Source organism: Leptidea sinapis, chromosome 36 (genome assembly GCF_905404315.1).
Source record: "Leptidea sinapis chromosome 36, ilLepSina1.1, whole genome shotgun sequence".
NCBI lineage: Eukaryota > Metazoa > Arthropoda > Insecta > Lepidoptera > Pieridae > Leptidea > Leptidea sinapis.
This window is the reverse complement of record NC_066300.1, coordinates 7,700,401-7,728,370: the sequence shown is the minus strand read 5'-3', so window position 1 is coordinate 7,728,370 and position 27,970 is coordinate 7,700,401. Positions and strand designations below refer to the sequence as shown.

The following is a 27,970-nucleotide window of genomic DNA, read 5'->3' as shown; positions in this document are numbered from 1 at the left end:
ATTGGTATAGTCAAAATTTTGGTCAAGTGTGAGTTGTCCCTAAAAATGATTAATTTTGATGAAATTTTTTTTTGCCGCACATCTACTCAGTTTCATGAGGGGATCATTTTATTGTATGGGAAGAAAAAAATCGGGACAGCAGAAGTTAGGTAAATTTAATAAAATAATTTTACATTAAAGTAAATGTTCAAAGTGGCCTCCCTCTTGTCGAATGCAGGCACGAGCGCGTTTCAGAACACCTCTGGTAGCTTTAGACAAGGCGTTGTGATTTATGTTGTTCAAATGATAATGCACTGCGTCTTTTAACTCTTGTACCGAGTTGTAAGTATCTGCATAAATTCAACCTTTAAGGTACCCCCAAATGAAAAAATCCAACGGTGTTAAATCGGGTGAACGACAACCCATCCAGCGATCAAGAAAATGTTAATTCAAAAACTGTTTAGTAGCGATACTATTGTGGGCAGGGGCGCCGTCTTGTTGGTAGATGATATTATTCAAATTATTTAATGGAATTGCCATATCTACTAAATCCACAGCCATGTTTAATATTTCCTGATATTTTTGACTATTCAATGTTCCATGGTAAATTTTAATGGCAAAGATTTTATTATCTTATATTGCACACCAACAATTAAAGAAAAAGCGGACCTGGTTATGGGTTGCCGTAGTTCGGAAGGGGTTTGTACGTGCCCAAAAATGATTATTTTTTCTATTGTACATGCCATTGTTTGAAAAATTGCATTCATCTGTCCAAATAATCCGGCTTGGAAAAGACGGGTTTCTAATCGAGCATGGTACAAACCACTGGCAAAATGCTAATCTCCGGTCAGTGTCTCCTGGAAGCAATGCTTGTACAAGATGACCTTCTATGTAACACTTGTACTTGTAAGCCTTCAATACCTTTCGTACTGTAGATCTGTACAAGATGACCTTCTATGTAACACTTGTACTTGTAAGCCTTCAATACCTTTCGTACTGTAGATCTATGCACACCGATATTGTTAGCAGCTTCCCTCAACGAGGCCAAAAGGGTAGGCTTCAAAATATCCTAAGATGGCGATAGTTGTAAATTCATTTATTACTGTGGCTCGTCTCTTCCGTTTTAGTGTAAAACAGCCTCCTTTTCTTAAATTTTTCACCAGTTTGTCAAAAATATTGCGGTTCGGTTGATCGCGGTCCGGATAACGTTCCCGATACCACTGTAACGCATTCACAGAGCTACGATAATTAACAAAATACGCTTCAATTAAATTTACTTTATGCGAGTTTGATAATTCCATGACGAAAACTTAACATAATGTTAACTTTAAACAATGAAATATCAAGTAAAATACTGTTTGTTTCAAGAAGTTCCAAATTTAAAATATGTTTTTTGTAAATTAGATTTGTAAGGTAAGGTGCTCGCGTAAGAATACCTGAAAGTATTTTAATCCTTTTTAAACCAAATAAAGTGTTCCAAATTCAAATGTAAAACTGGAATATTTTTTTTAATAAAAACCTTGCAGTGGGCAGTGGTAGGCAATTTACACGGGTTGTAATAATGAAAACGATTTTCTTAAATTTGACTAACTTCTGCTGTCCCGATTTTTTTCTTCCGATACAATAAAATCATCCCCTCATGAAACTGAGTAGATGTGCGGCAAAAAAAAATTTCATCAAAATTAATCATTTTTAGGGACAACTCACACTTGACCAAAATTTTGACTATACCAATTTTTTTTTCACAAAAATGTACCTAATGTTTCCTAAGACAGTTTCCCTGTATCTCTTATACTTTAGAATTTCCCCATACTGTCCCACTTAAAAAAAACACACTGTATAGTAAATATAAAACTTCAACTTTTGTATTAAATTAAAAAAATAGATGACTATAAGGAGTTAACAATATAATACCGGTTTTAACATGGCTTATTTATTGAATTCTTTACATAATTTCCTTTAAAATGACGTACAATTTATTAAAAAAAAACTTATGGGTGCAATTTACATCAGAGAATTATTTATACTAAAATGAATTACAGGTAATTGTGGCCTAATTTTAATAGGCAACCCATAACTAATACATTGCTTACTACCTAAGCGTTCATTTAAAATTAATTTAACCAAAAAACCAGAATCTATTGGTAGGATCTTGGAATTTTATGATTAGTTCATTCGGATTTATAACGTTTCCCGCATTAATTTGCAAGGCTGCTTTACATTCGGAAAATTCCAGAAATATCATTGTCTTGACAGAAATACAATTTGAATATTCTTGGTTTTGTTCTTAGGTATAACTTTATACCAAGTTTATTTGTAAGGCCATAAAAATGTATAAAGATAAATTATAAGCTAACTACTTGTTAGCGTTACCAACATATTTATAATTTTAATTCATTTAAATTTTTATATTTGGTAAATTTAATTTAATTAGCATGATTTATTTAATAATCAATCTTATTGTTAAATTGTAATAATGTATTAAAATTAAAAATACAGACAGTCAACTGACAACACCAATATAACGTTGTCAGTTGACTACGAATACAAGCATTCATGTTGTAACACCGGTACGGGGTGGTCGATTAAAATGTTTTAAATTATATTATTACAGTAATTTGTCACTAAATACGATCTTTAATAATTATAAGGTTTGATCTCATAACAGTGAACATTCCTAATATACAGTTATTCTACTACTATACTTCTGTCATTCGTACTTCCATACATATAAATAAAATTGGAGTATATCTTTGTAATATTGAAATAACCGATTTTTACTACATGTATATGAAAATACGAGTATATACGGTACATACACCAAAATAACATTTTTTACCATTTTTGTCTGTCCGTCTGAGTTTTATTGGTGATGTAATAAGGAGTAACTTAGGCTACGTTTATTTTCCAAAATTCCTTTTAATTTAGAAAAATAAAGTATTGTTGCAATGTCCAAAAAACAGTCTAACTTTAAAAATAATTTAAAATAAAGTACACTAAACAGGAAGAATATAATATCCATACCTTGAAGAACGTGTACTCTTGTGATTGTCTTCATTTGCAGAGGAGCTTCCAGAGCGCAGGTGTAGTTTCCCGCGTCTTCCAACCTGAGTCGAGCAACCTATAAAAACATCACTTTATTTTTATACGAACACTAAAAGCTACGTAACTTATAGAGGTCCATATATGTACTGCCTTAGAATTGCTCTTAGGATTATTTGCAGTTGGATTAATGTTTAAGATTTTAGAGTTAGGTAGTGTATTAGAGCATAAAATTATTATTTTATAAATAAGCATCCTAGTAAAGTTAGAAATTTACTCTGAATACAAAGAATCGATTAGTCTACTGATTTTGAAAATTTATGAATTAGGCGTCACTTTGCGGCAAATCCATAATAGTACAAATGATTTAAGTTTTACTTAGTGTTAATTCCGCCAATATTTGTTTTTTAACAATTCGACACGTGTTTCGCCTCTACACGAGACATCCTCAGGATGTATTGTCTCGCCAAAATCTGACCCGAGACATTGTCTCGTGCACGTGAAATTAACACTAAAGAAAACTTAAATCATTTGTATACTAATGGTATTTTACAGATAACATTAAACAAATTAAATGTATGTACATGTATATGCTTAAATTATTTATATGTATTACGTATTTTACACGCAATTATTAAAGTATATTATGTTATGTTTTGCGTCCAAAAATTGCTTCAAGATCTTACTTCAATAATTAAAATATTATAATACTTATAAAATATATTATAAATAATAAAAAATATATCTTTACATGTCCTCTTCCGATTCAAAAGCCCGCGATTGCTGGCGTTTATAGTTTTCTCTATGTTGTTGGTTATTTTTATTTTATCATACTTTGGTAACTGGAACTCAAAAAAAAAAAACGGACGATATATATGCAATATATCCAAATAGTCTGTCTGTTTTGTAAAGTATGTAATTATTAGCTTCTTTTGAAGTTAAGACTAATCTGTTTTGAAGTCAAAGTTGAAAACAATGTTTCCAATGACAGTAATTTCAATTAAAATAAAAATTTCAACAAAAAAAACCGACTACAAATAAAACTATATAATAAACACTAAAAAGTAAATAAATAATTGCATATTCTTCTACAACTTAATAATCTACTTATTAAAAAAAAAATTAACAAAAAAACAACCGACTTCAAAAACACTAATCCAAAACAATAGATATAATATGCACTAATAAGTAAAAAAGTTATTGTCTTAATACAATCTAGTTATTATTATTGTTATTTTTGGAATCGGTGTCCTTCCGCCGCGACCCGCTCTCGCCTCTCGTCTCCTCACGACTCAAGCACATCTCACCTGTAACTATGTATGTAGTAACGAACCTATCTTGAATGACACCGACTCCAAAAATTACAATAATCGTAACTAAAATTAGATTAGTTAATACGCAATTATTTTTATACTTTTTAGTGCATATTATATTTATTGTTTTGGAATAGTGTATTTGAAGTCGGTTGTTTTTTTGTTAAAATATTTTATATTTTTGATTTTTAGTGAATTTTAGGTACTAACAAATTTTCTAAATATGTGTAGACAAATTTTTTCAATGCAGCAATGAACGTAAGCGCTTTGCAATTTGATTACAGACAGTTAGAAATTCTGCCACAGATCGCACCCTTATTGTAAGTCGTTAAGGAGATCATTGATCATCATATTCGACTACAACAATTACTTGACTATAACTTTGTTATGGTAGCTGACTTAAATATCCGGATAGCATAAAAAAGATTCAGCCGAATATCGTTAATTTGCTCCTAAGAATTGAAGAGTTCCGTTACTTTGTCATGGATCTCGTAATCAGAACCTAACCAACTCTCACCAAATTACTGCTTTCCAATAAGTATATGCTTTTCAATAAAAAATTAATAATCGAAGTCGGTTGGCGCGATATTGAATTATTCGTAAATTTATCATCCACTTTGCTAAACGTATGTATAGCAAATTTATGACTTTTATAGTTTTCTCATGGATGCCAATGTCAGATCTGGACCAAATTAATGGGACCACACGGGAAGCACCAACTTTCAAATAAAACAAGATTTATCAAAATTGGTTCACCTAGTCGAAAGTTTTAAGGTAAAAAACATTAAAAAACATACCGACGAATTGAGAACCTCCTCCTTTTTTGGAGTCGGTTAAAAACTGAATCTCTTAAGTAACATTAAATGAAGAATATTAGACCTAATAGTGAATCAAATTGTACGACAGAATAATGTAGTTACAATTATCGTTATTTTTGGAAAATATAAGACATATGGTTACCCTATCAGAACTGGATCAGATTAGGACCACACAGGAAGCACCAGCGTTCAAATAAAAATAAAATCATCCAAATCGGTTAACCCAGTCAAAAATTCTGAGGTAACAAACACAAAAAAATACAATCGAATTGAGAACCTCCTCCTTTTTTTAATTCGATTTATTCAAATATATAATAAAATTGAAAATTTTATAAATCACACAAAGTAAAGTTAAATGTTATGAGTCTCAATGCGGTAAATATTTATCTTCCAGATAAAAATCTTTACGTAATCGGACTTTCAACAAACTACAAAGGCCTATCTTACTGCGCACTCATTCTGCAGATAAGATACGCCAAAGCTGCTTTAAAATGTAAAGAGAAACTTTCAATGCTTTTTTCTGCCATTTTGCGGTTTGTTATTGTGATTAGATTTAACTTGCCTATATACGATGCTTCGTTAATGTTTAATTATGTGGGTCCATTTCTGATATTCTCCTTTTCATGATGACCTAGTAACTATATAAGGGTTTAGAGGCGTTGCAAACAAAAAATCAATTTATCCACTACATATTACCGTATATAAAAAGGTTACTAAAGGTTTTACAGCTGTAAAACAGGCTGCATGTAATAGTGCTGTTCACAGATGATACCGAATATTGCTATGGGGCAACGCTGCCGATATTAATACAATATTTCTGCTGCAGAAGAGGGCTTCTCTCGCTATTTATAACGTAGGACCAAAAGGGTAATTGAGAGCTTAATTTAAAGACATCTTGACTGTTACTTTTCAATATTTTCTTGTTTATGTAATATATGTTCATAATCACAAAAGTGAATTTGCTAGAAACTGTCATAACCATAATTATAACACCAGGAACAGACATAAACTTATAATGCCTACTAGGCGAGTTAGTAAGTATTTTGTGGGGCGATGTATATGCTTTTACAACAATTTCCCAGAAAATGTTCAAAACAAAAGTATCACGTTATTCAAAAGAATTGTTGAAAAACGTTTGTGTGGTAAAGGTAATTATGTATGTGGTATTATAATTAAATGACTTTGTCAATTAAACCACAGATTGGGAATGGAGGGACCGCCCTCAGGCTATAAAATAGTAAGTTTAATTGTAAAATTTTACTTTGTAAAAATATTATTTTGATGAAAACAAAAGCCCGCTGAGTTTGTTGCGGCAATTCTTCTCAGGTATGAAGCATTCGCTTTGGATTGGGTGGTAGTAGTTTTTGACTTTCAATAAGTGATGTCACATCCTATTTTGAATAAGAATATTTGAATTAATTTAAATGAGAATGGGACTTTTGGGCCTGATGTTAACATGTTTAAATATACTTTAAAAACAGTCTATATTTTTCTGATGTGAAATACAAAAAACTAGCTCATTTTGCAATCTACAAATAGAAAAAACACAAATTAAAGAAAATCTAATAAAATGTAATCGAATGAATATTTAATCTATTAAAATAACATTAAGATTCAGTTGTTTTATTTAAATAATATTAGTTAGGTGCATAATTTATGTTCGAATAACCATATTATAAAATAAAATATATTATTTTCTCAAGAGAAAACAGAACTGAGCAATTATTTTATTTAGTCAATAAATCGATTGACATAAAAATCGATACCAGTGAAATCCTTGTTCCTGTACGCTAACTACACTTTGACAATGACAGTCTGACAGATCATTTCATTTCTTCGTCATTGTCACTTCGTTTTTTGTTGTATTCGTTGAGTTACCGACTTGTGAACTACGTACCCAATTGAATTCCAAGGAAAGTTATCTGTAGAAGTCTATTATACAGTTTTTGTTTGAGCTAATGAGAATATATTATTCTTATCTGAGCAAATAAAACAATCTCTAATTTTAGGTATAATAATATATTATATATAATTACTAAAAGTCTAATATTATAATCCAAAAAAATGTTACAGTAGTAGGAAGATAGATAGATATTTTTTATCTAAAAAAAAACAAGGTTGGTATCTAGCTAATATAAGTATGTGATAAATTCTTAGTAGCTAGGCATATAATAAACCTACTATAGATCAACTGTCAACATAGTCATTCATATCGCCTGACGCGTGATTTGCAATTTCCATACAAACTTCTATCACTGGTAAGATATTCGTCGTCCCATTGACAGATAGCGTGTACGGATAAGGTGAGTTACCGTCGATAGTTACGATTTTTATCTCAAGTAGGCTGAGTATTGGGAACGGGCGTAAGACATAACCTCATTTTTATATCGTACTCGTTGACCCGACAGATGTTGTTCTGTATATAATAAATAAAATAATGTTTTTTATTAATTTGTCAAAAATATATCATAACATCAAGAATTATTACGTAAAATATGCTCCCTGTTAAACAAAATCGTTGTTTTTATTTAATTCCGAACACTTTCATATTTATTCACCTTTTAAACCTTCCCTGGACTTCCACAAATAATTCAAGACCAAAATTAACCAAATCGGTCCAGTCGTTCTCGAGTTTTAGCGAGACTAACGAACAGCAACTCATTTATATATATATATTATATATTTACATCCTCTTTGATAAAATACTAAGCGAAGCAACTTACAACCGAATTCATAAAGTGTAGTACAATTAGTAAGATTTGATTAAATTTAAACGATGTTTAGAAGCGTCTCTTACTGCGAGAAGTTGTAATTAAAAAAGTACTTTTTCCTGACTCGTTCAGTTAAGTAGTTAAGTTCTAATTGAATTTCTGATTCACTTGTGATTTTCTACTTTTTAATTTTTCAATTTTCATTACTTATACTGTACAATATTAATAAAAATCGTTTGTATAGCTTCCGAATTTGAGAGATTCGGAAGATTTGAGAATTTTTGAAAATATATTTGATCTTGAATATATATAAATGCGTGACAGTCTTCATTTATATTATCTACTATTACCATTTTACCATACCATATTAGTTAAGATACTTATTACCCCTACCAATTAAATTATATAGTTTTTTTTTTTTCAATAAGTGTTTAATATATGTAACTTGCTGCCTTAGACAATTAGATAGAGCCTTTTTCTGTTAAGCAACTCATGAAAACAGGCCAGGTTTATTTCTTTATTGTGCATGACAGCTACGCCATACACTCGCGACACGTCAGTCACTTTCAGTGTGCGTGCGTTGTTGAAAATAGAGGCAAACAGGTTGCCGATATTTTTGTCGTCGTGTTGCCAGTTGTAACAGTCTATCTAGAAACGATAAATTATCATGTTTGTTGCATTAGAACTATATTACCAGCAAGTCGCAGTTATAGATTTAGAGTAGTTAGAGCCCGCGACGATCATACCTTCGTTTGAACGAAAGCTGAATGTCTATCTCTATATGTTGTTTGCTTGAGTTCTCGTAAGAGGTTTCGTCATGCTTGCTTAAATGTCACTGCTTGTGGCGGCGACATGGGACGGGTCGTCCCCTTCCCTAAAATATGGTTGAGGGAGGCGATGGCAGGCTCATGCGCCATGCTCGTGAACGGGCGCTGCTTGTGGTGGCAGGATGATCCTGTTGCCGGAGACTCGGTTTCAGATTCTTAAAAGTTATTATATATATATATATATATATATATATATATATATATTTATAATCGCTTATAAAGTGCTCACAGAATACCTTTATTTATTTATGGTGTGTAAGGATGATGCAGCTACTGTACTCAATAACTTTTGTATTAATTTACATTTACTTTTTGACTTAGTCGTGTGAGGCATTGACAATTTGACGTTTGAGTATCTTGTATTTGTTGCATCATTTTACATATTATATTGTAATTGAAATGATTTGTAAATCGATGGAAATGTAATCTTGATATAAAAGAGTGGCAATGATTTTCTTGCTAATTCTTCTCATTAGCTCAACCCTTTACGAAGTAGCGGTAGAATCAATAAGAAATATATTTTATTTGACATTCATAAGTGTCATTTCCAATAAAGTGATTTTGATTTTTGTCATTAATATGGGTAAAAGCAATGCCCGTCTGTGAGGTTTGGATGATGGTAGTTGTGAAAAGTTAAAGGTAGCATAGGTATATAAAATTACACAGTAAATTCGTTAGAATATATTAACCAGATTTATATAATACTAGCTGACCCGACAGACGTTGTTCTGCATATATAATAAATAAAATAATGTTTTCATATGAATTTGTCAATAATATATCATAACATCAAAAATTACTTCGTAAAATATGCACCCTGCTGTCGTAATGAAATTGTTTCACAGCAGAACTGTCAAACCGTGCGTCAATAAACTCTCTCATAGAAATTATGTATGAAAACATCAAAGGAAAAACAAATTTGTTGTTTTTATTTAATTTAGCAGCATTTTCCTATTTATTCACCTTTTTAACCTTTCCTGGACTTCCACAAATAATTCAAGACCTAAATTGGCCAAATCGGTCCAGCCGTTCTCGAGTTTTAGCCAGACTAACGAACAGCAATTCATTTTTATATATATAGATTACTTAATTGAGATCTATCCAGTAGTTTTTCGTCTTGCGCGAACAAATGATAACCTGTATCATTTTATTTATATAGATGAAGATATCGCAATATTTCTTTAGGTAACGGCCAAGTGTGTAAGGAATAAAACTTGACTTAATTGAAATCTATTCAGTAGATTTTCCGTAATGCGCGTATTAATGAAAACTTCTTTCATTTTATTTATACACATAATGTTAGCTACTACGCCTTCCATTGTCAGGCAGACCAGACCTTAGTACGGTGGTTATCAAGTTATTGTATAAAATATGTATTTTATATATTATATTATTACTTGAAGTATTATTAAATTGTTTTTTCGGTGTCCCTTCGCCGCGAATCGCTCTCGCCTCCTCACAACTCAAGCACTTCTCACCTATAACTATGTATGTAGTTACAAACCTATCTTGGATGACATCGACTCCAAAAATTACAATAATCGTAACTAGAATTAGATGAATTAATTAAATTATATAAAAATAATTACTTTTTACACTTTTTAGTGCAAATTATATCATTTGTTTTGAAATAGTGTTTTTGAAGTCGGTTGTTATTTTGTTAAAAAAAAAATCTGTAATCAGATAGTTGCGTTAGTTCTTTCTTTTTATCAGACACATTGTAAATTACCTTTTCAAACCAATATTATGAAACTATTACGAAATCGATTTTTGTTTTTAAAATTTCTCATTTTAAATATAACTGCATCTCGTTTGGGTATGAATATCATACCGTCTTATTCTTACAATGGCAGATATAATTAGTGTATAATATTATATAGTATAATAAAGTACTGAATTGGAGACAGGCACTAAAATAAAGAAAAAATATAAAATTACATTGTTATGAAACAAAATATATCCAAACTTCATAATTGACGGAAAGTTTCAAAATTCGCAGAGTTATAACTCGAGGTATACCTCGAACATTTTTGACAATGTGCCTCACAGGAACTTTTTATGAAATGGGTTACGATATTAAGCATTCGACTAACATGTTACATAATTTTGAGGCAAAAACGTCAGAAGCAGGCAACACCAAATTTATATTCAGTAAGCTTTGTACATCTAAAATATAATATTATGTATATTCACCTCAATTCCGAATTTAAATAATTCACTTCATAAAAAATTCAAACTCGTCTGCGTGAACAAATAAAAAAGTATATCTTCATGATTTTATTGTAACAAAGCACTTTGCGCAAACATGAACAATACATTCTCATTTGAAGGCAACATTTGAATAATATAGTATTTTCCATTTTTGTGTAACGTTTTTAATTCTGAGCTCGAGTTCAGGTTGAAAAAAATACGAAAATGTGAATGCGACTGCATGACAAAATTACATTTCACACTTCGCAAGGCTTTCACAATTTATTGTCACTATTATAAAATTCTTTCCTGGGGTTATTTTTAAAGTCCAAAAGCTTGTTGGTATTCCAATGTGCCATATTGGATGGCGTATACGTTTTTTTGTTGTATTCTTTGGACATGATATGATTGTCAAATATTTCAAACTAGCTGACCCGAAAGACGTTGTTCTGTCAATAAACGGTTCGAGAGATATGGTAAATGCTTGGGTGGGATCGTGACACGGCAAATTTCGAGGGGTGGCTGATATGAAATCTACTTTGTTAAAGAAAGTTTTGAAAATCGAACTGGCCACTGCAAAATCATATTCTATATTTATTCCTTTTTCAAAATTATGACGCTTATTTTTTTCGCTTGCTTTTGTTTTTTTGGCGCGGCTTTGATTTCACCATGTCGAAAGAAAATTGTAAAATGATGAAATTTGAGCATCGAGCAGTGATTAAATTCTTAAGTAAAGAAGGAAATACGCCTACGCAGATCAGAGAGCGCATGTTAAAGGTGTTTGGTGATTCAAGTCCTTCTGAATTCGTCATAAAGTTTTGGTCGAAGCAATTTAAACATGGCCGTGAGAGCCTGGAAGACGACCCACGTAGTGGAAGGCCAATTTCTGCTGTTACCGCAGATAATGTTGAAAAGGCGAAGAACCTGATTCTTGCAGATCGGCGAATCAAGCAGTGGGAGATAGCCCGAGATGTGGGCATTAGCAAGGAACGAGTTCATGAAATTATTCACGAATATTTGGGCATGTCCAAGGTGAGCGCGCGTTGGGTCCCTAGAATGTTGACCCCCTTTGACAAACAAAGGCGAGTAGAATGTTGTCAGGCATTTCTAGACCTGGTCAAAGGTAAAGAGAAGAAGAGACTATCTCTCGAATTGTGACCTGTGATGAAACTTGGATTCGCCAGTGGGATCCGGAAAGCAAACAAGAGTCAATGCAATGGAAATTTAAAGGAGAAAAGCCGCCAAGGAAGTTCAAGGTTCGGCCGTCGGCTGGAAAACTAATGGCCACCGTATTTTGGGATGTCGAAGGGATTTTGATGATAGATTATTTGCCTAAAAATACAACAATGAATGCTGAATATTATGCAAACTTGCTTGACCAGCTTCGTGAACAAATCAAAGAAAAGCGGAGAGGCAAACTCAGCAAAGGTGTTCTGATTTTACAAGACAATGCTCCTGTACACATAGCCTTAACGGCGAGGTCAGCCCTGAGCAAAAACGGCTTCACAGAAATTAACCATCCACCTTATAGTCCAGATCTGGCTCCCTGTGACTATTTCTTATTCAAAGATTTAAAGAAAAAATTGAGGGGTCGCAGATTTTCGACGGACGAAGAAATGAAGGAGGCTGTGACTGACCATTTTGACGAGCAAAATAAAAATTACTATTATAACGGCATGATGTCACTTATTTGCAAATGTCATAAGTGTATTTCACTTGCAGGAGACTATATAGAAAAATAAAAAAAAAACTAGCCATCAAAGTCTTTTCTTTCATAGTTAGGTAGATGACTTATCAGCCTCCCCTCGTATATATGTTAACCTTCCTTGAGCTTCAACGAATCTATTACAAAAGATTTCATTGAGATCGGTCGAATAGTTTAGGAGTTATTAGGGAACATACAAACATACATTCTCTTTTATATATATAAGATAGATTGAAATATTTTTACTTAAAATATGATTAGATATTGAAGGTCAAAAGCTACCAAAAGGCATAAAGGCATTTATTTTCTCAAAATGATTCCTTTAGAATTCTTTTTGATGTCATTATTTACCATTTACCATTCGAACTAGTCGAATTCTAAGTAGAACGCGCAAGAAACTCACCGGGCTACCTTTTTTTTAATAATATTTGGTGCAATAAAATTTAATGGAGACCGAGGGCGGTCGCTAGTTTATTTGTTAATGATTTTTTTTTTTAATTTCATACAATAAAGCATAAATATCGCCCAACTTATATTTTACTTACGACTTAATAACTCGACTTAACCAAGTATCACTTATACACTGGCCTGCAAAAGTAAGTATCACACTTTTCAAATTAAATTTTTTTCTTAACTATAGAAGGTAGAGATTTAAGATTAAAAACGTTTTGTTGCAAATTTTATAGGCTTTAATCCTTAGAAACATTATACATTAGTAACATTTTTAACTTAAAAAAATAAAACAATGAAAATAGACATTTTTAGTTTAGTGTAGAAAAATTCAACTAAAATGTATTACATGTTATTTAATTTTTAATAACTGGTATTGCCTCCTCGAGCTCTGATTACAGCTTCGAGCCGGTTTGGCATACTGAACACTAGGTTTCAGAGCCGATGTTGGGGAATATTCTCCCATTCTTCTACCAGGGCCTGCTTTAGTGCCCTGAGGGTAGTAGGTGGTGGTCTGCGATTTCTGACTAGCCTCCCAAGCTCATCCCAGGCGTGTTCAATCGGGTTGAGATCAGGACTTCTTGATAGCCAAGCCATCACGCTGATACCGACCTCCTGAATATACTCTTGTACGATATGAGCCGTGTGTGGCGGGGCATTATCATGCATCAGCATCGATCCATCACCCATATTTGCTAAATACGGCCCTGCATACTCATTGAGAATCTCTTGAGCATATCTTTGCCCAGTGAGGGTGCCATTTTCTATGGCTACTAGCTCTGTGCGACCTTCTGAAGATATGCCAGCCCATACACTCCACCATATTGTACTCTTTCTGAGATGCAGGCTTGAAGATTTCGCTCACCAGGTCGCCTGTAAACACTTCGCCTTCCATCAGAAGTGTAAAGGGAGAATCGAGACTCATCTGCACACAAAATTCTTGACCATTCTTCTTCATCCCACTGCATGTGTTCACGGGCGTATCGCAGTATCTCGCTACTCGATGCTGTCTCTCGAGTTTTGGGCTACTCGCTGGTCTTCGGGGTTTCAAATTTGCTTCAGCAAGTCTTCTTCTTACTGTACTGTCACTAATGTAGTCCCTCCGGGTCTGAAGTAGCTGTTGCTGGACTTCAACTGCATTTTGGTGGCGATTTCTTAACACAGTGGAAATAATATAACGATCTTCTCGGGCACTGGTACACCTGGGTCTGCCATTACAAGGTCTCCTCAAATGGTGTCCAGTCTCTTCGTACCTTCTGGACCGTTCGTACCGTCACACCCACCATTCTTGCAGTGCGACGCATACTGATGCCTAGTTCCAGAAAAGCCATGATCCTAGCACATTCTTCGACTGAAAGAGGCATGATAAATAAATTTTATGTGCTTTTTAGCATGAATTTTTAAAACATGACCCATCGATCTTGAAAAAAATTTAATACAGGAAAAAAAATGTGAATGGTAAAATTGTAATTCGGAAACGTCCACTTTGAAAAAGGAATGGTTTTGTTTTTGAAGTTTTTTTCAGCCAATTCTTAAAAGAAGGTTACCGACTATAAAAATTTTATGTACAAAATTAAATTCTCTTTTGAGTCCTTTTTATTTCGAAAGTATATCTTGTGAACTTAAAACGTTATCCCAATTTTAAAAGTGTGATACTTACTTTTGAAGGCCAGTGTATTAGTAAACACGATTCTCAAAAGTGCATTTTTACTGAGTTAAAGTAAAAGTATTTTAATAATTAATTAATTAACATTTGACTTATGTGAGTAACGTATGAACGAGTATACTTATATGAGACCACTTGTATTGTGATTTGAAAGAGTGATATCTCGAGTCAATTTCCTAATATGCAATTATTGGGGTTGTCCAGGTTATTAACCATAAAGTAGATCCTATTGATGGCGCAACAACCCTTGGGCTTAGTTGGTAAGGTAAGGTAACCGTAAGAGCGCAGAGGCGTATGCCGAGAGGCGCGGAATAAAATCCCAGGTATTCAATGAATTTTGTTTCAAAATAAATTGGTCCCTTAATTTTGAAATGAAGAAAATCACTTACAAAATAACAATTTTTTAATAGTGATAATATTGTTATAGTGTATGCTTTATAAAAGAACATAACGAGTAATTATTTTAAAAAAATATACAGAAATCAATCTATTTTTGTTATTAAAAATTATGAAGTATTTTTATAACATTAACCAACCAGATATTATTATGTCTACTTAAAAATCAGTGTTTATCTAAATTTTATATACTATTTGCACAGTGATTATAAATATTATTTTATTTCCCTATGAATTGTTCATATGTTATTGTTATTTTCGAGACAATTTTATAGTCAGGATTTATTTCTGTTACAAAATATATAATAACATGACGTTAAAAAAAAGTACACATGTCATAAGTGAAACCTGCATTGTGCATGAACCTCTTAACTGCATATGAAGTCCTGGTACATGTTGCTAGGATGACACATGATTTCATCCGCTATGAATCCGCTGTCATTTTTTCCGTTGCATCCGGTTTGAAATCACAACGATTCTAAAGAAGTTTCACTTCAATATAAAAAAAAACATTGTATTTTACTTGTAATTTAACTTGCATATTACTTACATAGCTATCAATCTTCAAGCCTCTTTACATAATAAATAACTATTATCCAAATACGAACAACAGAAAAGATGTTTTGTTAAAAATCATGGACCTTTATTTCTCCGCCCGTACAACCGCTATGACCATAAAAATCAATGACCGGAGGAAATTGGCAATTCAGTTTTATGTCTTACATCTAATAAAATAGGTTTTTAATCAACGATTGGTCTCAATTGGAAAGTTGATAATATACGCTCCACTAATATACCTTTTTTAATAATGCTAATGCAGCTTTAATAATTTATTGACGACCTGTATAGCCGAGTGGTTAGCGATCCTACCTACTAAGCTAGAGGTCCCGGGTTCGAATCCCGGTAGGTGCAAGCCTTTATATGATGAATATAGATGTTTGTTTCCGAATCATGGATGTTTATATGTATTTATGTATGTTTATGTGTATGTTTATATGTATTTATATATGTTTAAGTAAGTATATTGTATTAAAAATATCGTTGTCTTGCAACCCATAACACAGCCTATATATGTCTAATTTGGGGCAAGATAATTTGTGTAAAAAGTGTGTCAATATTATTATTATATAATAGCGTTGGATATATTCTTATTATTTTATACTAGCTAACCCGATAGACGTTTTTAATTCGACGAATATTTTAACAACATGTACCTTTACCAATTGCGACTTTTAATTCATTAAATACGAATTTCATGAATTGGTATGAGCAAGGGGCCAATGAAGTTTGTTTTACAATCAGCAATCATTTTTGTAATCAATATTACATCTACTAAAAAGTTTAGATAATATTTACTTTTAAAAATAGAATAGCTGCAAATCTTGTATTTTTCAAATGTGGATATCTTACAACGTTGTGAATGCTTGACAGAAACATTAAATTGAGAATGTAATAAATGATGATCTTTTAGTAATTGAACGTCATTGAGTACAAATACTCGTAGTTATGGCCCAAGTTGCAAGACAGAGATGAATTCAATAAACTATACCTTCTTAAACATACATAATAAATACAAACTTAAACATTCTTAAATACGTCATAGAAACACCCACGACTCGGAAGCACACATCTAATTTCGTAATATGTGTGTATGCACTTAGATTAAGGATTGGTCTCCGCTACGCTCCAACAAGATACCGCAGGCGTAGTCGCAAATTGCGGCAAGTAATACTACGCTCAAGTGGGCGTACTGGAGCCAGTCTCTGTAACGTGCCACATGTTCTGTTCATCTTTGCCAATAATTGAAACTAAAGTACCGGGTTGCGTAGTAAAACTTTGTAAAAATAATACTACAAGCTATAAAAAGAGGTATCACAAAGCATCAGTAAAATTTTCAATTAATTTTTTAATTTGAATTTAAATTATCGCGAAAAGTATAAAAGTTACAAAATTTGAAAGATGCCATTTAGTGTCAAGATGCCACGCACACAAGTATCTAATAGTTGCCGTAATAATAAAGCTATTGTTCTTAGGTAGTGTGGTGTGTGGTGGTAGTGGTAGTTAAATCTAGTAAATTAACCCCCTTATTCATAATAGTCTGCTAACTTAAAGCATTACTAATTCTCACTCTGTCTTCTTCTATTGACCTAAGTCAGAATGAGAAAAAACACTCCTTAAAGTGCCTCCTTCGTTTAAAGTTAGCGGCTATTATGAATAAGGGGTAAGATTCTATGTGTTTCCTACCGGTATTCGAACCCGGGACTTCTAGCACAGTAGGCAGGTTCGATACATGATTCGCTTCTAAATGAAACATCTACAGGAGCTGTCTACTCTGATTAATTAATTGTCTATCAACACTGAAGATCTTCATTCATAACATTTTACAAAGAAACCTTTCAAAGCCTCCTTATCTGTTAATTCTCTTAAATAAAAAATGATAACATATCTACAAAATGAATATCCAAGTCAGTTTTCCAGCATTAGTTGAGTTCAAAGAGACTAGGAGCTTTTTGTTTTGTTTTATTTTATTATTTGTCTTTATTAGGTATTATTAATTATAACTACTCTTTTTATGTTTTTTCGTGTTTTTAAGTTTAGTAGTTAATTGTTGAAAGTAAAGTTAGTATACTAAGTAAAAGCTCTTTATTCGCGGGGTATATGTTCCGTAAATATGCCGCGAATACAGAAACCGTGAATACGGAATGGTAATTTATATGGGATTATAGGGGATACGTTCCTAGGTGACAAAACAAAAACCAAACGTATAAAAAAAAAGCAATTTAACTGAAGCTTTTGACCATGCTTATTAATTATTATCTTCAGGCTTAGGCAACGGAAAGAAAAACCCTCTTTAAAATTTTAAAGACTTCGTTCCATATACGGATCAATTTTCATAAAGAAATCACAAAGCTCATTTGCCATTTTTAAGCCTTCACTAAGATTTTTCAGAATTAAATGTCACATTTCCAGTGCTTTTTGAAGCCTCTTCTTTAATGGGCTGTGAATTTTAACGTTGCCTCCAAGTCGATTTCAGTCAAATCTTCTTCTTGCGATTCAAGCAACTCCTGAATGTCACTTGATTCTATCTGTTCGTACCCATCTCGTCCTATTCTATTCGCAATTTTGGCTATGTTGGAATTCTTTTTATTAATATGCAAGAAATCTTTAGCCGTAAATATAGGACTTGGGTCACGATTTTTTAATCCGCGAATAATGAAAACGCCAATGAAGGAAGTGTGAATAAGGAGCTTTTACTATACTTTAATTCAAACGAGGTGTCGCCCTTGAGGTTCATGTGTCACGAGGGGATCACAGAAGATCAGCGTTGCAACACACTTGTATTTAAACACATGCTGAGTGGCTTATTTTTAAACATCACACGTTTTTATATTTGTATATGTTTTTTAAGTTGTTTAATTTTTTTATTTGTTTCTTTCTTTCAAATTTATTTACGCCAACTAAAACCAAACTATTAACTATAATAAATTTAAAAATTGATATATGAAATGTTAGTACAATAAATTGTCGCAATTTTCTTCAGTAACAAATAAAATATATATCGAATTCAAGCAATTTGACCCAAGAAGTAAATTACAAAACGAAATACGTCTTGGGTCGTAAATACTTATAGGCTCTAACGTGTCCCTGATTTTTATGAACACTTTCGAAAATACATTATGTATTGAATTGAGATATATTAAAATCTGCTCAGTTTATTATATACACTTTATAATGTAGGTCCATTAATAATACAATTAATAGGTGCGGGATGTCTTATCCAAATATCAGCAAACATTTTCGCAATGGAAGGCATTGCACATAATTCCACTTCGTTTGCCATGAAGCAGTTATATGCAAGTTTTTATTCAAATTCAAATTCTAATATTATTATTCAAAATAGGATGTGATATGATTAATTGAAAGCCAACAACTACCACCCACTCCAAAAAGTATGCCTCAGACCTGAGAAGAACGGGTGAAACAAACTCAGCGGGATTCTTTTTTTCATAAAAAAAATGGTTACGAAGTAATATTGTACAATTTAGCTTATTATTTAATAGCCTGAGAGCGGTCGCTCCATTCCCAATCTGTGGTATCATTAAGAAAGTCATTTATGTTATAGTAACATTTACCACACAAACGTTCCTTAACAATTCTTTTGAATTTCGTTATACATTTATTTTGAAAATTTTCTGGGATCTTGTTGTAAACGCATATACATCGCCCTACAAAAGACTTGCTAACTCGACTTAGCCGAGTAGTTGGCATTATAAGTTTATGTCAGTTCCTAGTGTTAACATTATTGTTATGGCAGTTTCTAGCAAATTCAATTCAATGTGATCCGCGCCGTTACTAGTAAAATTACTGGGCTAGTGAGTATTAACATCTTAAATCCCAGAGTGATGTACAATGATGCAACTCATAATTTTGGGTTTAATCAATCAAATCAATTTAATAATCCTGAGCGGCACTGAATTGCAATGGACAGTGGGTTACACTTTCCATCAATTCACCGTCAGATGCTCGACCCGTCAATTTATCTCATAAAAAGAAAGATTTAAATTTAAAGCAATTCAGAGACTGAAAATCATAAACAAATATTTATATAAATTTCAGGAAAATTGGTTGAGCCGAATATTTGTGGGGTGATAATTATAAAGATTTGAATTCAACAACTATTATAATATACTGTACTCCATTTTTGCAGGTGCGATAATGAGCTAAAATTTTCTAAGAAGTCTTCTACATTTGTTGAAATTAGAATAGTGAATTAAGTTTAATAGTTAAAATAACACTTACTTGTAAGTGGCTAGTTAGCGTCAAATGGTCCGTTTCCACTGAAACACCTCCTCTGATCTCATCTAGTGACAAATTGTTATTTTCTCGGTACCAGCGTAACTCTGGCTCTGCCTCCCCTGTGCTTAAATGCAATACGGAACATTTAAGCGATAGCGTCTCCCCTGTTTCAAGGAAAGCCTCCTTGCTCATTCTTATTTCAGGCGCTGAAACGAAATGGAGTGTTTCGGAATGGATTTTTAAATGCAGTGTTTTTGTTGAAGTTTGGACGTAAATGGCTTGAAATTTATTGTAATGCCTCATATTTATTCGCTTAACAATTTTATTATATTAAGGAAAACGAGACTTTTATTCTTTGTTAGTATAATTTTATTATATGTTGTAACGATTAACGGCATTACAAATAAACTTGGTATAAAGTAATACCTGGGAAGAAAGCAAGAAGTTGCAAAATGTTGACTATATCGCTTACAACACTGTCAATACAATGATAGTTCTGAAGCTTTCCGAATGTCAAGCAGCCTTGCAAATAAACGAGGGATACGTTATACGTCCGATTAAACTGATCAGAAGCAAAATGTCTATTTGTAAATATTTTGCATATTCTTGGTTTATTCTCAGTTATGGCTTAATTCTAAGTTTATTTGTAAAGGCGTAATTGTATAAGGACCATTCTGAAAGATTGGGAAGACAGTAGATCATCGAATATCTCGTTGGGAAATCTATAGGATTCCATAACAATTACCGTAACGGTAGTCAATTAGATCTATTTTACTAAGAGCCTAACCTAAACTCCGCTATCTGCTCATCCGTCTTTCAATACGTCTGCCCCTCGTCTGCCACGTAGTGCAATGTATCTCAACACTCAAAAAACATGAAATGGTCAACATTCTATTCGATGTTTCCTGGGTTATTCAACGATATAGCCAGGATGATTGCGAAACTGAAGTGGCAGTGTGCAGAGCACACAGCTCGAAGTCCTCGAATAGCGACCACGTGCTGGAAGATACCTATCACAAGATCTAGTCATGACCACCGGAATAGGTTGAACAAGGGCAGCGTAGGACCGATCGTGTGGAGATCTTTGGGGGAGGCCTTTATCCAGCAATGGATGTCCTCCAACTGAAGTTATGATTGACGATGATGACTGGGATTTTCTTTAAAACATAGCAACTGCATCTTAATGAACCATCAACCTTATAAACCTTAGATACCTAATAAAAGCTTATAAATCCACAGTAGTCGGTACCGATTGTTAGCGATATGTTGCGATCGTTACCTGACCAATGAGCATTCAGTAACCCGCGCCCGCTTACCTCAGTCGGTTGACTGAATTGTGTGAATTAGTAGTAGAAGACTACTGTGTTATAAGGTCGATGTTATGAACGCACTTTGATAATACAGTTGAAATGTAGGAGGTATGTGTATTACTATTGCCGATATAATAACAAATACGAAATATAATTAAATTGACATATCACTTAAATTATTTTGGGGTAAACACTATTATATTATTGAAGAATATAGTTTTTAAATAAGTATTTACTAAGAAGATAAGTACAATTTTTCTATGGGTGCAAGAAACCGACATATTTAATACAGTATACATAATTACAAATATAAATACATATAAAGCTAGTGAAATTACTGGGCAAATGAGACTTAACACCTTATGTCTCAAGGTGACGAGCTCAATTGTAGTGCCGCTCAGAATTTTTGGGCTTTTCAAGAATCCTGAGCGGTACAGCATTGTAATGGGTAGGGTATATCAATTATCATCAGCTGAACGTCGTACTCGTCTCGTCCCTTATTTTATAAAAAAAAATATAAGCATCCACGACTCGGAAAATATCATTCATACTTAAAATGTAAATGTTTGCGCCAACTGGGATACGAACCCGGGACCTCTAGCTCGGTAAGCAGATTTAAACCTAGGTATAACTATAATTTAGACACTTTAAGTTCATAATATTAATTTACATTTGATAATCAAAAAAATCTACCAGAAGTTACATTCCTAACCGGCCTGTGTATGCTATAGGCTTAGAGACCCATCTATTATACCATACAATCCAATACAGATCCAAATATTATACCATAAAGACTAATAACACAAATATTGAATGTCTCGAAGAATAAAGCTATCCGCGCCAATCGATTTTACCCAATCAGCTAACAAGGAATTCTAAAACAGAATAAATTTTGACGCAAAAATATCTTGCGTACTCGAGACAGACGTAGGTACATATCTTATTTATATATATAGAAACTTGGAGACTTATCATATTAAATATCTTATTATAAAAAAATTGTTATGTTTTTAAAGTGATAGCCCTCACTTCTAGGATTAATACACAAAAAATCATAACCCGAACGGTTAGCTCACTTGGTTAGAGCACCGGCACGGCCGCCGTAGGTCGTGGCTTCGAGTCCCGCATCGTTATTAAAATTTTGTGTTTCAAATTTTACTCTTTAAATACGATAGAACGGCAGCCATTGCATCTGTGCGAGCGAAACGCATTAAATTTACGCGGAAGTGACAGAGACAGGTAAAGATTAACGTACTATACAGGATGTCCCAAAGTAATGGGACATGAAGGGAAAGTACCTTAAATATCGAAGATAGGCTATTATACTGACAGAAGACTTTATGTTATTTTTAAAAGTTAGTTATTCTGCATTCAAAGATTTTCTAAAAATTACTTGCCTCGTCTGGGATTCGAAACGACTTAAATGTAAAAAAAAACACCCCTACTTTTATGATGCCAATCGAAAGAATGGAAAAAAACTAATAACTCTTCTTGAGTAACATAGTATTTTGAAAGAAAGGAACAACCTAAAATCAATGTTTTCCTACTTGGATTGGTACGAATGGACCGATTAGATGGCCGGCCAGATCCACGGACCTTACACCATTAGATTTCTTCTTTTGGGGATACGTGAAAGATATGCTATACAAAAAGTGATACGAGAACGTGGGCGAGTTACAAACAGAACTGTGCCATATCATTTCGAGTATTCACCATAAAATGATAAGAAAATCAAGAGGCAGCGGACTCATTAAAAGATTGGCGATTTGCGTAAGACAAGAGAGATCACATTTTGAGCATTTAATTAATTAATTTACAAAAAAAATACCCACTTAATTGACTACTTTCTTTTAAAATACTATGTTACATAAGAAGAGTAATTAGTTTTTGGCCATTCTTTCGATTGGCATCATAAGAGTAGGGGTGTTTTTTTTTACATTAAAGTCGGTTCGATTCCCAGACGAGGCAAGTCATTTTTAGAAAATCTTTGAATGCAGAATTACTAACTTTTAAAAATAACATAAAGTCTTCTTTCAGTAAAATAGCCTATCTTCGATATTTAAAGTACTTTCCCTTCATGTCCCATAACTTTGGGACAACCTATATAACGTACGTATCCGAAAAGGAAAATCTCCTTTTTCTAAAAAGATACAGTGAAAATAGATATGGTAGATTTAGTACTTAAAATATAACACGTTTATTATGATAAAAGACCGGTGATTGACTGACTAAGTACTGCTCATGCTCCCGTTATGTCATGGTGTATATTTAGTAATCATAATATTGACTTAGCATAATTAAATGCTTAATCAGCCTTATGCCCTAAATTTTAAGGGTATAAGAGTACGAAATTCTTCCTGCATGGCGTCTGGACTTCTATCTATCATTAATCATGCAAGTTCATCTTTAACTAGCATAAAAATCATAATTCTTCCGAGCAACTTAATAATTATTAAGACGAAGAAGAAAACGTTGTTTATATTATGTAAAAACTTGACACAATACACTTCTGCAGTCTCAGGTGTATCGCGTTTCCGACGACTCGCTAACTTTATAATGTTTTTATTTTTCATATTTTAATATTAACCAAGTTGTGAGTTTTATTGACTAGGGAAACGCCAGCTTGTTGTAAATATAAAATATTCTCAGTTTTATTGTTAAATTAAAATACTAAAGTAGCAGACTGTCCTGACTTCGCTGCGTTCAAAAGGTCAAAATGGGAATTGGACTAGTACAGAAAGGTACGTACTATTGAAGAATATACTTTTTGAAATACCTCTAAAATCACATAAAGGCTGCTATTTCAAGAAATCGTCAAAATAGCGCATAGTCGAAACCATTTCTTGACGGTTTATTTATATTTATCTACAAAAGATGAGAAGAAAATTTATTTTTTCACTACATTTCTATTTTTATAGACGGTGCGAAAAAAATCACCAAAATATCCCTAACTTTAATAGTTGGAGCCATGCTAATCATTCATTCTAGATAAAAATTGTACGAAAATTTATTAATTGTACACCAATACTATTTAACATAACATAGTTTTTTAAAGAGAATTGAATTATGTTTCTAATGAATTAAAAATGCTTCTAATTCCGAATAAAAACTATGGCGATCTTGTATGGGAGAGGTAACATACCTCGATATCTCAAGGCAGTTGGCTCGGCCTCCAGCCTTAAATACTATGCAGCTTAACCTTCTCCAGTTTTGTATAATATAATCTGTAGTTGACAGTGATTTTGTGCTTTTCGTTAGACCTCTACTGTTTGTTAACCCAATATATAAAATATACAAAATATGGTAATGTCTCGTACTCGACTATTTCTAATAAATCTATAATTTTTCGGTTTATGTGTTAATCCAATTTATTATTCATTATAACCTACCGGAATACGTCCACATTTGGAAAAAAAAGCCTCGCCCAAAGATCTCCAGGACTAACGATTCTGCGCTGCCTTCACCCAAGCTATGCAGGCAATCTTTATTCGATCATCGGTCTTCCTTGTTCGCCTACCAACACTTTAGTAATGTGTGTCAGATTATATTAACCCTTTCAGTAGTTTTAGCGTGATTGGGTAAAAACATCGATAAACAATAACAGTTTATAATATATCTTTATCTTCATTTTTCTTTATTACAATAAGAAAACAGCTTCTTAATCTATACAATCAACTAAACAAAATACTAAAATGATTTGAATTTTCTTTTGTGTTAATTCCACCAATATTTGTCTTTAAACAATTCGACACGTGTTTCGCCTCTACACGACGCGGAACACTGGAATATTGGCGGAATTAACACTAAAGAAAACTCAAATAATTTTAATAATTATGGATTTTTACATTACAACATTTATTTCATCCATCTCTTACCGCCTGTATCATCTATTGCGCTTCAGATTTCATAAGTTTTAACAGCTTCACACACGTATGAATTTGATTCTGAAGGGTCGGACGTAGTGACAGACGTAGAGACCACAAAGTCATCCAACACGGCTTAGTTTTTTTTAAGGGTACGGTACCCTAAATGGACATGCCTAAATAGTTGTTGCATGTACTGTTACTTACGATGTACAATTAATTTGAATCGCTTCAACATTGGCGGATGTGTGGACACATGGCAACAGTAGATTCCAGAATCATGAAGTTTTGCATCTATTAGGGTGAGCTTCCAGTTTTCGCCAGCCAAATCCACTCTGTACCTGTGAAAAAGACGAAGAATATTAAAAGAGATGTTTGATCTTATTTCTGCCCCAAAATTCAAATCTGACGGTAAAATCAGCCTCAGTGAGTTCTGGCTATGCAGATTTTACTAAGAGGCCTAGGAAGATACTAAACACCTCCTTCTTGAATGTGAGGCCTACGCCGCGATGAGGGCAGGTTGCGTCTAAGCCTTCAATATACAGGCAGACAACCTACTTCACTTGTGTCCACTGAGAATACTGTGCCTTGTAAAGGTTGTAGGCCTGGAGGATGTGATTTAGATACAAATAAGAATTCCGATAATGCAACGGAAATTTTCTCGAAACGTTGCCCAAATACCTAATCACAACGGGGATGGTCATCAGTATGGCCGTTCAGTACGGTCATCGGACCAGTAGTTGAATCATTGTGATTGTGACGCCGAAACACTGCGAAGGATCAAATCTAAGCCGTGAAATATTTTTCAATATTCTCGCCTGACCCGGGGATAGTGAACGGAGTGCTATCAAGTAGAGCCAGCGGGCGGAGGCTTCTTGAAAGTAAGCGCTGATTTGTGGAGAACCTTTCGGACTGGTGGTAGGAGCTTATTGTTTGCGTGTAATCGGTATTTTTTCTTTCGTGGGTAATGTGCGTCTATTGCATAATTATTGTGTGATAGTCTAACCACAAGCTCTTACTAGAGAAAAAATAATTATGATACTTACCTAGAATCTGCAGTGTATGTGTTAAGGTTCAAAGTCAGTAATTCCAAGTTTTCGTCATCCGACACACGTAGCCAAGATACCTACAGAAACAAAAAAAGATCAGGTGACATTTCAATGTATAACAAGTAAAATTTTAATATAGTTACCCCGATAATTGAACAAGTATTCAGTAACATTAACAACAATTTACTTCGGAACTTGCGCTCGCAATAAAGCCAAAATTAGTACTCTCAGCAAACTTTACACACAGTGAAACTTACAACGGGTAATCTCAATTTTACACAACTTGAGTCTTAATATGTTTTGGCCATAGACTTACAATATATAAGACTATAGACAACCTGACAGCCCGGTAATGAGTGTGCACTTTTGATCTGTCAATGTGTGCATTAGCTAGTGGTTTAACCTCCCATAAACTCCAGTGCACAAGTATGCACGGCAACCGTTTCTATGGTCATATGCTACCGTGTCTCATTGGACACATCAAAAAACTGCCAATATCTACGTATCCCTAGACAAACATACCAGAGAGCATTTTTTACCGGGTGCATTATTAAGTGCTCTTGGTTCAAAGAGTCATAAAACAAAGCGCAACAAACGATATCTTGTTCAACTCTGATAGAACGGCGATATCACTGCACGAATCTATCATAGATCATCATTTTTTGCATACAATAGCCAAGCTTGTTTATCTTGCAATACCTCAACTATTGTAAATATAATACGGTACAGCGTCTCAAATGGCCGGCGCCGGGTTTGGCGTCAAAACAGCTCAGCAGGTGCTCGGCTCTACTGAGGGCGCACGGGACGTGTTGGCATATCAGAGGTATTCATAATACTAGGGAGCTAATGCCAATCTGTTTACGATTTGTCAATCTACATCGGTTACAGTGATTTCGGCAAAGCTTTGACCATATAAATGTCACCAGGATGTGATAGTGCAGTGTGACTAGGTGATTACTCCGTTACTATTACACTATTTACGATTTAAGAACTTTATTTCTCAGAAGAATATTACAATATTCACTTATAGAGAAAATATATTCTAATAACTTTATATATTATGTAAGCCGTTAGCAAATAACAATATGTGTAAATCGATTATTTTTCTTGTTTAAATATAAGTAAAAAAAAGTAAGTTAGGTGAAAAAAAAACCAGTAAACACACACGAGATAAAACCAAAAAAATATCAAAACACTAATATCGAAAGTACCTTATCAGTAAAATGACATCGATAACTTATTTTAAAATCAAACGAAACGTATCAAACATTTTGATATTAAAAACTCCCATGCATTTAGTATGAGATTAGTAGAAAAGTTTTGGTTTCCTTCTTTTAAAAGGTACCCGGGTACAGGTTGCTCGATGAAAAGAATAATGGTAATCGAATATAATGATTATTGTAGTACGATAAATTTTATTTACCATATATTTGGTAGGTCTGAAAATCTCTGGTCATCTATTTTTTATACCCCTAAAATTTTAATTATTGAATTTTTTTATTACTTTAATTACAACACAACGTTTGCTGGGTCAGTTGGCTATAATCTAGATATCTGACGGAGTGAAGTTATGACAATATAATTAATCTATTACCGTTATATCTCTCAGCGATGACACTTTACAATCAAAAAGAATCGTGGAGCCGGTGTCTGCATTTATAATTGTGTCCGAATTCATGTCTCCATCAAACGAGGGTGCTTTGAATCTGAAAGCAAAGAGATTCAATAACAACAATATTATGAACTTGGTCAGGGACCTTTGTATACCAATAGGAAAATCTTAACCTAATACACTAGCTAACCACAGCTTGTTACCTATATAAACATTAGCATGCTTATAAGGTATTCCTTGTA

The 27,970-nt window shown here is 33.3% G+C and overlaps 1 protein-coding gene across 1 annotated transcript in view; it reads right to left on the bottom strand.

Moving 5' to 3' along the window:
• Positions 1-27,970, bottom strand: part of LOC126975462 (zwei Ig domain protein zig-8-like) — a 148,776-nt gene that overhangs the window by 14,077 nt on the left and 106,729 nt on the right. The window contains exons 5-9 of the mRNA XM_050823380.1: positions 27,711-27,822; positions 26,114-26,193; positions 25,275-25,408; positions 19,898-20,100; positions 3,004-3,100 (exon numbers count right to left, since the gene is read on the bottom strand). Of these exons, the coding sequence (XP_050679337.1) occupies positions 3,004-3,100; positions 19,898-20,100; positions 25,275-25,408; positions 26,114-26,193; positions 27,711-27,822 (626 nt within the window). The remainder of the gene's footprint in view (positions 1-3,003; positions 3,101-19,897; positions 20,101-25,274; positions 25,409-26,113; positions 26,194-27,710; positions 27,823-27,970) is intronic.